This window comes from Schistocerca americana, chromosome X, assembly GCF_021461395.2.
Source record: "Schistocerca americana isolate TAMUIC-IGC-003095 chromosome X, iqSchAmer2.1, whole genome shotgun sequence".
In the NCBI taxonomy this organism is placed as follows: domain Eukaryota; kingdom Metazoa; phylum Arthropoda; class Insecta; order Orthoptera; family Acrididae; genus Schistocerca; species Schistocerca americana.
The window spans coordinates 683,178,647-683,196,045 of NC_060130.1; the positions used below are offsets into that span (position 1 = coordinate 683,178,647).

At 39.5% G+C, this 17,399-nt stretch overlaps 1 protein-coding gene across 1 annotated transcript in view; it reads right to left on the minus strand.

The window, feature by feature from the left end:
* The window catches only part of LOC124556249 (rho GTPase-activating protein 100F), a 280,318-nt gene that overhangs the window by 72,662 nt on the left and 190,257 nt on the right, over nucleotides 1-17,399 (minus strand). The window contains exon 24 of the mRNA XM_047130237.1: nucleotides 1,057-1,217. Within this exon, the coding sequence (XP_046986193.1) occupies nucleotides 1,057-1,217 (161 nt within the window). The remainder of the gene's footprint in view (nucleotides 1-1,056; nucleotides 1,218-17,399) is intronic.

The window sequence follows — 17,399 nt, forward strand, 5'->3', positions numbered from 1 at the left end:
ACTATGCAGACAGTGAGCCCAGCCTTGTTGAAGAGACACATAACTTTATTGAAAAGGCAAGAGCTCACTTTGAAAGAGAGAACTTAAAAGTAAACATAGAAAAAACTAATATTATTCATTTTAAACCAAGTTGACCAAACAGACAAAATACTGTGATTGATTACATTCTACCAAAAACCTGTAGAGATTGTAAATTCTTTGGTTTATGCATAAATGATCGATTTTCATGGCAGCAGCATGGTTTTGGTAATTATGTAAAATACAAAGAGTTAGAGAACATATAAAATAAACTACAACTGATGTTTGGTAAGGCCTTGTTTTGCATGTGACTACTGAACAGTCCCTCTTTATGGAACAAACAATTATTGGTTCTTGACATATGGACACATGAGATGGCTACCTTTTCCTCTACTGGTACACTTACAGACAAATCTGTTTCAGCAAAGGGCAATTTAATACCATAATGGTTACTTTATGTGCAGTAAATATGAACTCAACTTTACACTACTGAAAAGAAAGTGATGAGCAGACTGAGTGGTCTTCACATTCATCAGAAACTGGCCAAGTGTGATTGACTCATGCTCTAAGGGGTCTGTACAAACTTAATTATTTATATGGATAGTTCATATGTAGGGTTTGAAGAGTGAGTTTGCAAGTATCAAAATATGTGACATAAATGGATGTATCTTTTCATTGCATTGACTTGAAGCTTAAATTTTTTATACTACCAAGGGAACATAGACCGTAGTATCTGACATAAATATCAACTTGATAGCTCTACCATTTCTAGAAAAAAGTATCTTCATGGACAGACAACAAAGTGATCCCATAATAGTTCTGTTTTTACCGACTGAGGAATTGAACCCTAAAAATCGTATGACTGAATTTCACCTTGTGGGCTATCTAACAGTCAGAATTTAAGGCACAAACATGTGGAGCTTTCAAGACCAATGTCTGTACATGCCTTTTTTATCTTCATTGCATTTTACTCTTTTTAAGTCATATTATTGAATTAATCATGTGAAAAAATTGTGGATTTCTCAAGCATGTACTTACCCTGTTCACTTTTGGGAGGCAATCCAAAATTGAAAACATAAGCTTTGCATTTCCTTCTGGATCATCAGGTAGACACACACTTAAAGCATCAACCATCATTTGATATAAACATTTTGTGAAAAGTGGCTCAGGAAGTTCACGTAGATAGTCTTTAAGAACACCTGTAAGGAAATGGTTTCATCAGTATAAATATATTGCAACTGATATAGAATATATATGTGATATGTTGCACCCTATCGCAAAATAATAATAAAAGAAATTATTTTGTCTGAATACAGAGTGCAAAATAGAACCGTTTACTGATTGATCCATTTTTCAACACTCATATAAATTGAAACCTGACCAATTATGAGTTTTTATGGGTTTCTTACTTCCAGAACTTAAATGTTTATTAATTTTTTGCTGCCTGTTGGCAAAGAGAAACTGGAGAGGGTGAAACAGATTTTCAACTAAAAAGTTAAAAATCAACTATAGACAACAGAACCATAATATAAAGAATATGACATTCAGAAATCATATAATGATCTGATGACTTCAATATTGTGACCTATTTGCACTTTTTAAAATGTGTTTCTGGTTCATTAATCAGTTTTACAGAAAAGTCGTAAACTGCAATCATTGGAAAATGTCTGGTTATCTGCTCCTTTATGATTGTAACAGTATATTTATATCAGCCATATTATACTAAGGAATGAGTTCTAAAATCACAAATGACTGTGAGGAATACATGGTGTCATACATTCACTCATTCACAGATTGTTTTCCATATATCCCATCATAAAACAGAACCATCAGGTATGTGGCATGAGCCAAGTTATATGTTTACAGGTAGAGGCAGCCATTGCACATTACTTCTGTTAAGTATTTTAAAAAACAATTACAACTAGTGCTAATCTACTCACATCTTTAATCATGGGAATTACTTCTAGATACCTTTCTTCGTTTACTGCATTATAAATTAGTATATTTCTGTGAAGATTTTGAGCTGAATTTTTTCCTCTATAAGGGGATAGCAACCTCTTGCTAGAGTAATCAAGTGGTGATGCTACCACTTCTAGGCCACCTGACTTGACAGATTTTCTGGGTTTTCTCCCATAGCTAATAAGCTTCAGATATGAGGCACCAGGGACCTACCTTTCACCTCCTCCCATTGGCTACACTCCATAGGAGAGCATTGTCCAGGGACCTTGTGGCTTTCACCTTTGAGGACATGGCAGTGGGATAAGTTGGTAGAGCCAAAAAGGGATTGCAGAGGTATTTCTCAAGGTTTTAATATGATGACCCCTGTTAAGATATTACATATATTATCAGAAAAGCACCTACTGTTTTCATCAGTTGCATCATAAGAAGTGTTTATGAAACTTTATTGACTCTGAGGTCTGCTATTTACTGGAAAAATTAAAATCTGCTTAACACAAAAATTTATGTTAACCTGAATTTATATCCCAGAATCCAAATACTCCCGTCAGTTACAGAATGAATGGCTGACAAAGTATGCTTTACTTTATTTTTTAATATCTCATATTTCCAGTTTTCACCCTCATGTCTGGTTGCAAGCTGTCACAGGAAATTATTTTTACTTCTAGCAGTATGATTGTGAATTTCACAGTGTATCTTACGTTCACTAGGGATTAAATGTGAGAGACAGTTCTAAATAGAGGGCAGTTTGGACTGAGCTTTTTTTGTTCACTTATTTAAATCCTGGTGCCACCTTGATTCGTTTTCCATCTGGATGCCTAGAAATTTCACATATGGAATTTTATTTACAGTATCCATATTTATGTCTACTTTTGGTACCTGTAAGTAAATAATGAAAGGAGTAAAAGTTGGGTTGAGTTATTGACTGGTCTCCTGGCATATAAACAAGATTAAAAACATTCCAAGTTTATGGATGATGTATTTTATCACAACTACCTAATATAGACATCACACCTACATTGTACAGGTGCTGTATCTCAACTAACGTGAGGGGTTGTGTCAGGTGGAGTTGGTGAGAACGGAAAGGAGGCTGCGACAGGGTAAGAGCAAAGGATGACTAATTGTTGTGAGGAAGAGGCAACAAGGGGCAGTGGTGAGCTTGCCATGGTGTAAGCACACACTGAAGAGTGACAGATTGGGAGACAGAACAAAGGAAGTGGAAGAAGACTGCAGAGGTGTGTGTGTGTGTGTGTGTGTGTGTGTGTGTGTGTGTGTGTGTGTGTGGAGTGAGTTAAGTGGGGAGGGGAGTGGGGAGAGGGGTGCATGAAGACAGATGTGGAGGTGCGTGTGGGGCAGGGGTCAGTGAAGATCAAGGATGTGTTATAAGAAAAGTCCTTAATTCCCTTCAATGTAACTTAGAGAAACTGGTGTTGGTAATTGGGGGGAGGGGGGAGGGGGAGAAGGGTTGAATAAGATCTCACATGTTTTGAAACAGCCACAGAACTCAAGTAAGAATACTGTAGTCAGTAGTGTTCTGCCACTGTGTGGTCAACACTGCTCTTGGTCACAGTTGGGTGGCAGCCATTCATTTCAGTTAGGTAGACAGCTAGTCAATGGTTATGCACACATAACTGAATGTGTAAGGTTACAGCAGAGCTGATATATGATCTGACTGACTCACAGCTGCCCTGTGCCCAGTGGTATAAGGTATGCCTGTGATGGGACAGAATGATACTGGATAATGATGAGGATATTCGTTTGCAGCTAGTTTTTGAGCATGGTTGGGCAATTACTGGCATATGTGGATATGGTTGGAATGATCTGTTTTGCAGACTAGTTTTCAAGGGGATCACCTGTCTGTGAAGCTCTTAATAAGACCTTCAACATGATGCCAAAGGATTACTAGTCACTACGATGTGCTGCCCATGGGTGGCCATACAATATTGTAAGGACTTTTTATCATAGAAGGGTTAACAGTTATCAAAAGGGTGGCACTGCTGATGGTTAGTGGGCTTGTTATGGGTAAAAGTTTTAATAGAGCAATTGGAGATGTGTAACTTCATATCCAGGAAAGTAACATGATGGGTTGAAGATCAGGTGAAGTGGATGAGAGAGAAGGTGTTGAGACTGAGGACAGATGGGATGAACTGAACTGGACTATGGCTTTAGGATACTGAGTGGCTTGGAAAGGTTCCTCTAGATGGCCCAACAATAAGTTTCCATATAACACTGCCAGGTGAGAGCCCATGGCTGTGGGAGGCCATGCATGTGGGAGTTGAGTATGTATGAACGTGAATGTGTTTTTATAAATTTAAAGGAGGACTTTGATACCTTAATCTACTTGTAAATGTACCTGTCTGCTGCTCAGTGATGTGATGTTGTGAGTCTAGAGTTGGTATGTTATTGGGAGAAGTAGTGTTCGACTGTGGCAGTGCCTTGGGAATGAGGATATTGGTGTACAGGGTAACAAATTAAAACTGACTTCCAAAAGAAGGTCACAATAATTTGCTTTAAAAATAAATTTTTTAAAAAAAGTATGTAACTATCAAATAGATTGCAAGCAGTTATTCAGCATGGCATTGATTCATAGAGTTGTTTGATGTCCTTCAGAGGGATATTGTGAAAAGTTCTGTCCAGTTGCCACCTTAGACTCTCAGAATCCTGGGATGGTTGGAGGGTCCTGTCCACAACGCTCCAAATGATCTCAGTTTGGGAGAGATACAGAGATCTTGTTGGCCAAGGTAAGTTTAGCAACCAGGAAGACAAATGGCATAGAAACTCTTGTCGGTTGCAGGCAGGCATTATCTTGCTGAAATGTAAGCCCAGGATAGCTTGCCATGAAAGGCAGCAAAATGGGGCATTAAATATTGTCACTGTGCCACTGTGCTGTAAGGCTGCTGTGGATGACAACCAAAGAAGTATGGCTATAAAAAGAAATGGCACCCCAGACCATCATTCATGGTTGTTGGGCTGTATGGAGGGCGATAGTTATGTTGGTACCCTACCACTGTCCAGGTTGTCTCCAGACATGTCTTTGGTCTGGAATCTCTCTGGCTGAAGCAGAATTGTCTTTAATGATGAGACCCTCTTCACACAGAGCCCTGATGACCATTGAAGATGTCTCTGGAGATGCCCCAGACAGCAGTGGGTTACCAACCTGACTGTCACCTGTCATAAGGCCCATCAGCCAGGAATGATGATCTGGGCGCCATTTCTTTTCATATCAGGACTGCTTTGGTTGCCATATGTGGCAGCCTTACAGAACAGCAGTACAATAATGATATTCTATGTGGCGTTTTGTTGCCCTTCATGACAAGCTATCCTGGGTTTACATTTCAGCAACATAATGCCTCCTGAACATTGTGAGAGTTTCTACATCACGCAGTCATGGTTACCAAATCCTAACTTAGCCAGCAATATCACCAGATCTCTCACCAGCTGAGAATGTTAGGAGCATTATGGGCAGGGCCCTCAGCCATCTCAGGATTTTGGTGATCTAACATGGCAATTGGACACAATTTAGCATGATATCCCTCAGGGTGACATCCATCAACTCTGTCAATTAATGCCTAGCTGAATACATAAACAACAAAGGTGCAACAATGCATTACTGACTTGCTCAGTTTGTGAAGCTCTTTTCTCTTGAATAAAATATCCCATTGCTCTGAAATTGCAGTTATTTGTTTTTCTGTAAATGTAAATCACATTTCCTGATTTTCATCTCATTCAGATAAACCCTTCCTGATGTGCCCCTTTTTTGTCTGAGAGTGTAATAATTAAAGAAAAACTTATAAATGTTCAGCAAGTAACCATATTTACAAGTTAATTTGTGATGTGAATATAAAATGACTTGTTCCACGTCATTTTGATTTATCATGCAAAAAATGATCCATGGAACTTGACACTAACAAACTGACCGTGAGATAGACTGTGAGATAGGAGATAGGAGAAATTAATAAACTCACACACAATCCTAGCAAGAGTTTGTTGACAGATTTGGAAAGTGAGGAAGACAGCATTCCCTTCAAGGATATGGAAGGAGTGGTAAAATTTTGGTGAAGCAAAAATCCAAGCAACATGGGCATAAAAGAGGACTGACCAGATTAACGCTTTGTAAGCATGAAGCATGACGGAGGGATGCAATCCCCTTATGCAGATGGTTAGCATTTTTAGTCTATCATGGGCATTTTGTTGGTTGGTTAGCATGTGTGGTTTCCATCTTAGCTTGTGGTGAAGATCTCTTCTGAGGTATCTTAGTGTGAGAGTTGAGTGGATAGGATGGTTGTAGATGGTCCTTTAGGGAGAGATCATGTGAGGGAAGCTGTGGATGAGTCATCGTAATAATTATTGTCTGTGTCTTGAAAGTTTGATTTTAAGGAGACACTTAATGCACAAATAGGTAAACTGGTTAAGTCAAAGTTGAAAGGATCAGTGGAGTTTCTGGAGCATTCAGTACACCAAAAGGTGGGCAATATTATTGATGTATTGCAATGGATTGGGAGATGTGAAAACTAGTGTTGTTTGTTATTACGTAGAATGGATGGTTGGTTGGAAAAGATGTAATAAAGTAAACAGAGTTTATTTTAGGTAAATACAACTTGAGTCTGAAACTGAGACCATAATGCCAACACAGCCATATGCTTTCTCAAGTCAAAGACCACAAAGATGCAAATCTATGATAATTGAGTTGGTGGGATGGGAGATGGATAACATACAAGAGCTGGTAGTCAAAGAAAAAGTTGGAATGAAAGCCACACAGGTTGATAGTGAGAGGTAGTTGCTAGTTTTGGTACTAATGTATGCTTAGGAGAGGATAGATTTGAAGACCTTACTAACATTGCTATGAGGCTGATAGTTGATAGGAGGAGCTGTCGCTGGCAGAATTGTTGAGTTTAGCAAAATGTAGGATATAGGAAATTTCCCACACCTAAAGATAGTAACTTGTGTGAAGGATTGGGTTATAAATATTGACAAGAATTTCTAGGAAGGATTGTGGGCATTCTCTTACATACTGATAGGTAATACAGTCATGACCAGGAGGTACATTTCATTTTTCATATAATGTTTGTATTATGTCTTGTGATGTGTTTGGTCTTTAAATATGTCTGCTTGTGTCTGTATATGTGTGGATGGATATGTGTGTGTGTGCGAGTGTATACCCGTCCTTTTTCCCCCTCAGGTAAGTCTTTCCGCTCCCGGGATTGGAATGACTCCTTACCCTCTCCCTTAAAACCCACATCCTTTCGTCTTTCCCTCTCCTTCCCTCTTTCCTGATGAGGCAACAGTTTGTTGCGAAAGCTTGAATTTTGTGTGTAAGTTTGTGTTTGTTTGTGTGTCTTTCGACCTGCCAGCGCTTTTGTTTGGTAAGTCACATCATCTTTGTTTTTTGATAAAGATATGTTTGTGGTATGATACCAGAGTGCCTGAGTGACTTTCAATTAAAATGTCTCCCCTGGATAGGAATATACATAATGGACGTACAAGTGCAGGTTGTAGACATGTGTTTGATGATGTATGGAAGTTTAGGTCAGGCCATGAGTCATGTCAGACAGCCTAACCAAGGTTAGAGCAAAGTCTACAACGAAGCCATGGATTACTCAAGGAATAGGGGTATCCTGTGAAACAAAAAGAAAACTGTATCTGTCAATCCGAAACTGTTCTGATGTTGATGCTATAGCACATTACAAGAAATACTGCAAAATATTGTAGACATCAAAGCAAATATATAACAAGGAAAAGATAGTCATATCAGATAACAAAATAAAGACAATATGGGATATAGTGAAGGAGGAGACCAGTAGAACCAGATGTGAAAAGGGACAAATAGCATTAAGAGTAAATGATACATTGGTGACAGACATCTATAGAGTTGCAGAACTTTTTAACAAACATTTTATAACTGTTACTGAAAAGATGGGGTTGTCAGGTTCTGTAGATGCTGCTATGGAATACCTCAGACCAGACATTTCAAGTAACTTCCATAATATGAATTTGACCCTCACTACCCCAGCAGATATAATGTCCATCATAAAATCTTTAAAATCAAAAACATCTAGTGGGTATGATGAAAATTAAAGAATGTGATTCTGAGTTAAGTAACATATTAAACTATCTGTGTAACCAGTCATTTATCAGTGGAATATTTCCTGAATGGTTGAAATATGCTGAAGTTAAGCCACTGTTTAAGGAGGGAGATAAAGAAATAGCATCAAATTTCCATCCAAATTCACTTTTGCCAGCATTCTCAAAAATTTTAGGAAAATTAATGTGCAATAGGCTTTATAACCATCTTATCTCAAATAACATACTGTCAAAGTCACAGTTCGGATTTCTAAAGGGTTCTGATATTGAGAAGGCTATTTACACTTACAGTGAAAATGTGCTTAATTCATTAGACAAAAAATTGCAGGCAGCTGGTATATTTTGTGATCTGTCAAAGGCATTTGACTATGTATATCACAATATCCTTTTAAGTAAATTAGAATATTATGGTGCAACAGGAAATGCTGCAGAATGGTTCAAATCTTATATCTCTGGCAGGAAACAAAAGGTGTTATTAGGAAAGAGACATGTATTAAGCTATCAGGCATCATCCAAGTGGAAACTAATTACATGTCGGGTCCCACAAGGTTCCATTTTAGGGCGCTTACTTTTTCTTGTGTATATCAGTGACCTTTCATCAGTAACATTACCAGATGCCAAGTTTGTTTTGTTTGCTGATGATACAAACTTTGCAATAAATAGCAAATCAAGTGTAGTCTTAGAAAGATCGGCTAATAAAATACACTCCTGGAAATTGAAATAAGAACACCGTGAATTCATTGTCCCAGGAAGGGGAAACTTTATTGACACATTCCTGGGGTCAGATACATCACATGATCACACTGACAGAACCACACGTACATAGACACAGGCAACAGAGCATGCACAATGTCGGCACTAGTACAGTGTACATCCACCTTTCGCAGCAATGCAGGCTACTATTCTCCAATGGAGACGATCGTAGAGATGCTGGATGTAGTCCTGTGGAACGGCTTGCCATGCCATTTCCACCTGGCGCCTCAGTTGGACCAGCGTTCGTGCTGGACGTGTAGACCGCGTGAGACGACGCTTCATCCAGTCCCAAACATGCTCAATGGGGGACAGATCCGGAGATCTTGCTGGCCAGGGTAGTTGACTTACACCTTCTAGAGCACGTTGGGTGGCACGGGATACATGTGGACGTGCATTATCCTGTTGGACCAGCAGGTTCCCTTGCCGGTCTAGGAATGGTAGAACGATGGGTTCGATGACGGTTTGGATCTACCGTGCACTATTCAGTGTCCCCTCGACGATCACCAGTGGTGTACGGCCAGTGTAGGAGATCGCTCCCCACACCATGATGCCGGGTGTTGGCCCTGTGTGCCTCGGTCGTATGCAGTCCTGATTGTGGCGCTCACCTGCACGGCGCCAAACACGCATACGACCATCATTGGCACCAAGGCAGAAGCGACTCTCATCGCTGAAGACAACACGTCTCCATTCGTCCCTCCATTCACGCCTGTCGCGACACCACTGGAGGCGGGCTGCACGATGTTGGGGCGTGAGCGGAAGACGGCCTAACGGTGTGCGGGACCGTAGCCCAGCTTCATGGAGACGGTTGCGAATGGTCCTCGCCGATACCCCAGGAGCAACAGTGTCCCTAATTTGCTGGGAAGTGGCGGTGCAGTCCCCTACGGCACTGCGTAGGATCCTACGGTCTTGGCGTGCATCCGTGCGTCGCTGCGGTCCGGTCCCAGGTCGACGGGCACGTGCACCTTCCGCCGACCACTGGCGACAACATCGATGTACTGTGGAGACCTCACTCCCCACGTGTTGAGCAATTCGGCGGTACGTCCACCCGGCCTCCCGCATGCCCACTATACGCCCTCGCTCAAAGTCTGTCAACTGCACATACGGTTCACGTCCACGCTGTCGCGGCATGCTACCAGTGTTAAAGACTGCGATGGAGCTCCGTATGCCACGGCAAACTGGCTGACACTGACGGCGGCGATGCACAAATGCTGCGCAGCTAGCGCCATTCGACGGCCAACACCGCGGTTCCTGGTGTGTCCGCTGTGCCGTGCGTGTGATCATTGCTTGTAAAGCCCTCTCGCAGTGTCCGGAGCAAGTATGGTGGGTCTGACACACCGGTGTCAATGTGTTCTTTTTTCCATTTCCAGGAGTGTATTTGTGGACATTAATCACTGGTTCCTAGGCAATTCTTTGTCAATACACTTTGAAAAAACACACTACATGCATTTCAGAACTTGTAAGGGGTGTCCCACGAGTATATGCCTAACATACGATTAAAAATATATCACTTTTTCAAACAAACAACTCAATTCATGGAGTCAATACTAGAAATACGAATAATCTTCACAAGGATTTAAAGTCACTTACTCTTGTACAAAAAGGTGTGCACATTTTCAATAACTTGTCAGCAGCAATAAAAAGCTTAACAACCAATGAAATTCAGTTTAAGAGACGCCTAAAGGATTAATTGGTGGCCAACTACTTCTACTCCATTGATGAATTTCTCAGTAGACCATATATATAACTTCTGCACAATTTCAGTACAGTAATGTGTTCATTGTAAATAAGTGTGTGTGTGTGTGTGTGTGTGTGTGTGTGTGTGTGTATGTGTGTGTGTGTGTGTGTGTGTAAGTACAATCTAACTTCTGCACCATTTCAGTGCAGTAATGTGTTCATTGTAAATAAGTATTATAGTTGTTCTATCACATGTTTATTACCTTATAAATGAAAAAAACTTTTTTTACTTTAAATTCAGTGCATTAGTGTTTGTAAAATGATTATTTCATATAGTGTTTATTAAAAAAAATGACGATTGTTCTACTTGGGACCTGTGGAATGGTATATTAGCTTATTTGTTTGAGTTGTAAATATTTGTCATGTATTATTGTTTTTCTGACATGCTCTACATCCTGGAGGACCTCCTCACTACGGATCAATTGGGATGAAAGTAAATGTAATCTAATCTAATCTAAACAGTAATATGACCACTTGCAATAAGCAGAAATTCTGGGTTTGAGTCCCAGCCCAACACAAATTTTTGTTGTTGACATTTAATTATACAGCTGATAGTTGGTTGTCCATATTTGCTACTGAGAATACATTTCATGTATGTGTGTATTGTGTGGTCAATGTATTAAAACTTAAGAGCAAAAGGTGCAACAATGGCATCATGGATTTTAGAAAATAAGGAATAATCAAACTAAGGGTCATCACCAGGGACTGGAACAATATCTGAGAGATAGGATGCAAAGTCTTTAGCTTTATTTAGGTTGTTAGGAAATGCATGATTGTTGCATGGGATTGAGTAGTGTAGTCTAAGAATGTTACCAGTGGGGTGATTGAAGGCTTTCTAGCACATAGAAGAGTTTAAGGGGAGTGTAGTGTTCAGGTTGCAGCATACTCAGTGCATTTTGTTGCATTTAGTATACTTTGATCAATCAATTGAACTCATAGACAAGATGTAGAGCTCAAAAGGCTTTATGGAGCAATAAAGATAAATGGGTTTGAATGGGATGTGGGAAGATAAGTGATCTGATAAAGACTGTTCGAAGAAGGAAGATGCATTAAGGATTTCATCACAGTGTTCATTGGATAAAGGATGGCTTCCAATTTGAGAGTAGTATTGGATAAGTTTCAGATTGGTGTTGAGGCTGGAAATGTGTGGATGTGAGGCATTCTGTATGGCCCAGTTACTAGAACGTAACATCACAAAATATATGAAATGGAATGAGCATATAAGGTCAGTAGTAGGGAAGATGAGCATTAACTTCATTTTATTGGGAGAATTCCAGGAATGTGTAGCTCATCTGTAAAGGAAACTGTGTATAGAACACTAGTACGACACATTCTTGAGTAATGCTTGAGTGTAAGGGATTCTCACCAGATTGGGTTAAAAGGAGACATCAAAGTAATTCAGAGGTGTGCAGCTAGATTTGTTACTGGTAGGTTTGATCAATATGAAAGTGTAAAAAAGAGCTTCATGAACTCAAATGGGACTACCTTAATTGAAGGCAATGTTCTTTTCACAAAACACTACTGACATAATTTAGAGAACCGGCATTTGTGGCTGACTGCAGAATGGTTTTACCACTACCAATGTACATTTTGTATAAGGGCGATGAAGACAAGAAAAGAGAAACTAGACTTGTATGGAGGCATATAACCAATTGTTTTCCCTTGCTCCATTTGTGAGTGCAACAGGAAAGGGAATGACTAGTAGTGATACAAGGTACCCTCCGCCATGCACCATATTATGGCTTGTAGTGTATGTATGTAGATGTAGTTGTAGATAAGTATTCACTTTCAATATGATCAAGGACATCAACACTGATGTGCCCAACGAAGTTACAGGATGTTAGGACAACATCAGGAATGGGTATGCTGTCTGAATTCACCAACTATGAAGCTCATTCTTATATAGAGAATGCCACATCTTCTACTGTGGCAGAGAAGTCTCCTTTGAGATCAACACAACCCTACCTGTTGGTTTCTTCTTGGTGATAATAGTGTAATCACACAACTGTCAACCTTCAAATATATTGGGTTTATTTAGAGTGAAGTTTGGAGTTCTCAACACCTTTAAGAAGTCACACCACAGATAGCAGGTCCTCTGGCAGAAAGAAGCAGTATTACACCTCATGAAAGTGCACAGTTTGCAGTAAACTGAAGAGCCAAAGAAACTGGTACACCTGCCTAATATCGTGTAGGGCCCCCGCGAGCAAGCAGAAGTGCCACAACATGATGTGGCATGGACTTGTCTAATGCCTCAAGTAGTGCTGGAAGGAACTGACGCCATGAATCCTGCAGGGCTGTCCATGAATCTGTAAGAGTACGAAGGGGTGGAGATCTCTTCTGAACAGCATGTTGCAAGGCATCCCAGATATGCGCAATAATGGTCATGTCCAGGGGGTTTGGTGGCCAGTGAAAGTGTTGAAACTCAGAAGAGTGTTCCTGGAGTCACTCTGTACCAGTGCTGGACATGTGGGGTGTCACATTGTCCTGCCAGAGGCCAAAGTCCATTGGAATGCACAATGGACATGAATTGATGCAGGTGAGCAGACAGGATGCTTATGTATGTGTCACATGTTGGGGTTGTATCTAGACCTACTAGGGGTCCCATATCACTCCATTTGCTCATGCCCCACTCCATTACAGAGCCTCCACCAGCTTGAACAATCCCTTGCTGATGTGCAGGGTCCATCGATTCACGAGGTTGTCACCATACCTGTACGTGTCCATCCACTCGAAACAATTTGAAACAAGACTTGTCTGACCAGCCAACATGTTTCCAGTCATCAACAGTTCAATGTTGCTGTTGATGGGCCCAGACAAGGCATAAAGCTTTGTGTTGTGCAGTCATCAAGGGTAAACAAGTGGGCCTTCAGCTCTGAAAGCCCATATCAATGATGTTGAATGGTTCACATGCTGACACTTGTTGATCACCCAGCATTGAAATCTGAAGCAATTTGCAGAAGGGTTACACTTCTGTCATGTTTAATGATTCTCTTCAGTCATCATAGGTTCTGTTCCTGCAGGATATTTTTCCGACCGCAGCGATGTTGGAGATTTGATGTTTTACTGGATTCCTGACATTCGCGGTACGCTCATGAAATGGTCATATTGGAAAATCCCCACTTCTTTGCTACCTCGGAGATGCTGCGTCCCATTGCGCTGACTATAACATCATGTTCAAACTCACTTAAATCTTGATAACCTGCCATTGTGGCAGCAGTAATTGATCTAACAACTTTGCCAGACACTTGTTGTCTCATATAGATGTTGCAAGCCGCAGTGCCATATTCTGCCTGTTTATGTATATTTGTATCTGAATACACATGCCTATACCAGTTTCTTTGGCATTTCAGTGTATGATATGTACATTCTCACAAAATACTTCCATAATGTCTTGGAGGATATTTAAATTAATGTCTTTTCATTAAAACATATTTCAATGATGAATTCACCAATGATTCCACAACATGCATTTACATTCCATTGTTGCTCAAATTTGACTCATAGGAATCAGTGACAATTTGCTACTATATCTGTAAATTTATGTATCCCTAGAATGTGAACTTAGCTATGTCAGCAAGAGAAGGATGTTGATAACTCAGGAGAAAGTGGAGAATATGCTGTAAGATGACATCATTGAACCCTCAGAGAGTTCTTGGTCCTCATGTGGTCCTCTTGAAGAAAAAGAATGGCACATGGCACTTCTGGCATATTTATTGACGAGTGAACAAAATCATGAAAAAAGATGTCTACCCATTGCTCTCATCACAGACACTCTAGACTGCTTGAACTGTGCTAAGTATTTCTCAACTATGGACATGTAGCAGGCTACTGGCAAATCAAAGTTGACAAGGATGACCTGGAAAGGCTTCCTTAATAACATATGATAGCACTCATGAGTTGAAAGTTGCGCTGTCTGGACTATGGAACACCCCAGACACCTCCGAGTATGTTATGGACAACTTGCTTTGGCACCTTAAATGGACCCTGTGCCTTTGTTGTGTGGATGACACTGTCATTTTTTTCGAAGACCTCTGAGGAACATCTAAGTTGACTGACACTGGCTACGGGACCACATGACAATTGGATTTTTTAATTTGTTATACTTATGATAGGTGAAGTTCAGAATTCATATATCAATTACCCACATCAGTTAGATACAATGTTCACAATTTCTCAAGAAAATTGCCATTTAAGTTTTCCAACCACCTTTAATATGCTATAGTAAGATCAGTTTTCTCATGAGTAGTGTGTCTTCACAATAGAGTGCTCAATTATCAAGTAGAGGGCTTAGGTCTGATTCCCAGTAGATTCAAATTTTCCAAAAATGGTGTGTGTTCGACAAGCATTTCCATGAGGCATAAAATATATAAACATGGAAAAACACGGGTAGTGCTTGAAGATGGTAGCTGCTGGATTGAGTCTTGTTTAGGTCATTATTTTATTTTATTTTATTTTATTTTATTTTCAATTCAGTTCAAAAAGCTACATCATTTAAATATAAAATACTTCAAAACTATGCTAATTAACACATATTTAATGGTCTTCTTATTTCTAATTATGTATCCTACACAAAAATCCAGTTTTCGTTCCAGATATAAACAATTAATTACTGCTCTTTTATAAAAGATTGTCAATCAACTTTGTTTAAAACAACATTACAAATTAAATTTTTAATGTACTTTATGCCACACAGAAATGCTTGCAGAACATGCATCTTCGCTGAAAAATTTAAATCTATGAGGAAATAAATGCAGGTCCCCCCAATAGCATGGGAGCACTCCACTACAGAGCTACAATGGTTGTCAAAGTTTGTCCTTAATTTAGTGTAGAAAAGATAGTCAGAAAACTTCAATGTCGACTTTCTTGAGAATTTTTTAGAGTTGTGTTGAACTTTTTTGGATGATTGATATTTGAGTTCTGAACTTCATGTACCATAAATATAAAAATTATATAACAATCCAATTGCTGTGTGCTCTCTTTGTGAGTATAAAAATGTGTTTCCGTTCACAACATTGTTTGAGAAATTTTTACATCAAAGTTAGAAACATGTTGGCAATGATGTTTGTTGTTCATGTGCCTGTCTACACTAGTGACAAACATTTCTATGTTATTTATTCACGTAATCTACTATGATGAACTGGCACCAAACTATTCATATTGTGTATTAGCATCAAAATCTTTGCTATGATAGGTGAAGAGCAAGAATTAATGATGTGTGGTGCTGCATTAATAATATTCAACGAAATAAGTAGACGAAGAAAAAAATGTAGTTGTCATTGGTTCAACCCCCCTTCCCCTTAAAATGATGAAAAGAAAAAAAGTTTGTTACTTGTCACATTTTTACTGTATAATTATAGGAGTACTTCAGTATCACACGTAACATTTTAATGTATTATTTTTTTTACTACTGATTCTATTCACAACACAGTTTGCAGAAAGTATCCACATATACAATTGAATGTGCCTGCAAAATTATATCACTGTGTGACTCATAGTTCAGGTCTGGGCCCACGAGAAAAATAGGTCATGGTGGGTATGTCACAGCATGTGACACTGCAGGTTTTACAAGAGCCAGCAGCCATCTCTGATGGTGAATGAGTAACTATTCAGATGAGTTTAATAATTCTTGACTGTGTGCTTCAATGCATGCAAGCTCTTGATAGCACATGACAAAGTTAAGACCTTTAGTGGGTACCATTTAAATAACATACTGATTTCCCATGGGCCCTGCTTGGAGCCACACATTCACAAAGTATGGCAGACAAGCCAACTAGTGTGATGTCAAAAGTTTGTTGCAGGGTGCATAATTTTTGCAGGCCACAGTTCAGGAGATGTGACATCATAGACATTTAGAAGCATGAAAACTTTGCTTTTGCTTAAAATGCAGTGCTAATTACACAAACTATATGCAATAATTGTTTGATAATGGAAGCACTATGCATCTTCCAACAAATTTCAAGCATAATTTCAAACCTTTTCTAAACTTTTTCTTGCTTACATGCTTAAAGTCAAATATTTAACACATTACCAGTATAGTAACTCATTTGTAAAGTAATCAGATGTTTGAAGAGAGATTGAGTCTTTAAAGAATCAGAGGTTTACTGGCACCATAGATGATGTGGCGGGAATGACATACAGTGTGAGCTGAATCTGGAAGATGATTCTGATGTTCACAACTTCACTAGGATGTCACCATCCGGTTTGGAAATTCTAATGAGTATTATAGGGCCATTTATTAAAAAAAAGACATAAATTTCAGAAAAGCAATTCATGTGAGGTATGCTGTTACTCTTCAGATCTGGCAACAGGATCTGAAGGATGCCTATCAAAACTTGCATCTTTATACTAAATATCAAAGCCAGCCATATCTCAAATAGTTCCTGCAGTTTGTGAAGTAGGTAAGAAAATAAACAAACACTAGCCCTGCAAAGCAGCATTTCATGGGTAATAGACCAGAAATAGTATTTCTCTGGTCTGTACCAACACAGTCACCGAACACTGTTTTTGTGCTCCCAACCTGTTAAGAACATTGGTAGCCCAGCATTAGCCATGAACAATGTTGGGAACATTGCTGCAGTACATGTTTTGAACTTAGTGTAAAGGCACCTTTAAGGTGTATTCATGTTGTAGGCCTCCACCTAAATCCAAAAAAGTGTCTCTTTGTTGCACAAGAAATGAAAATTTTGGTGCACCCAGTTAATGGTGATGGTGTCCATTCTGATCCAGATAAAATAAGAGCAGTCACAGATTATCTGAACCCTAGGTGCAGTTGTGATGTGAGAAGTTTTCTTGGGAAGTGCTCACACTCCTGATGACATAAAGGACTACTGCAAGGAGGCACATGTGTTGCAAGAACT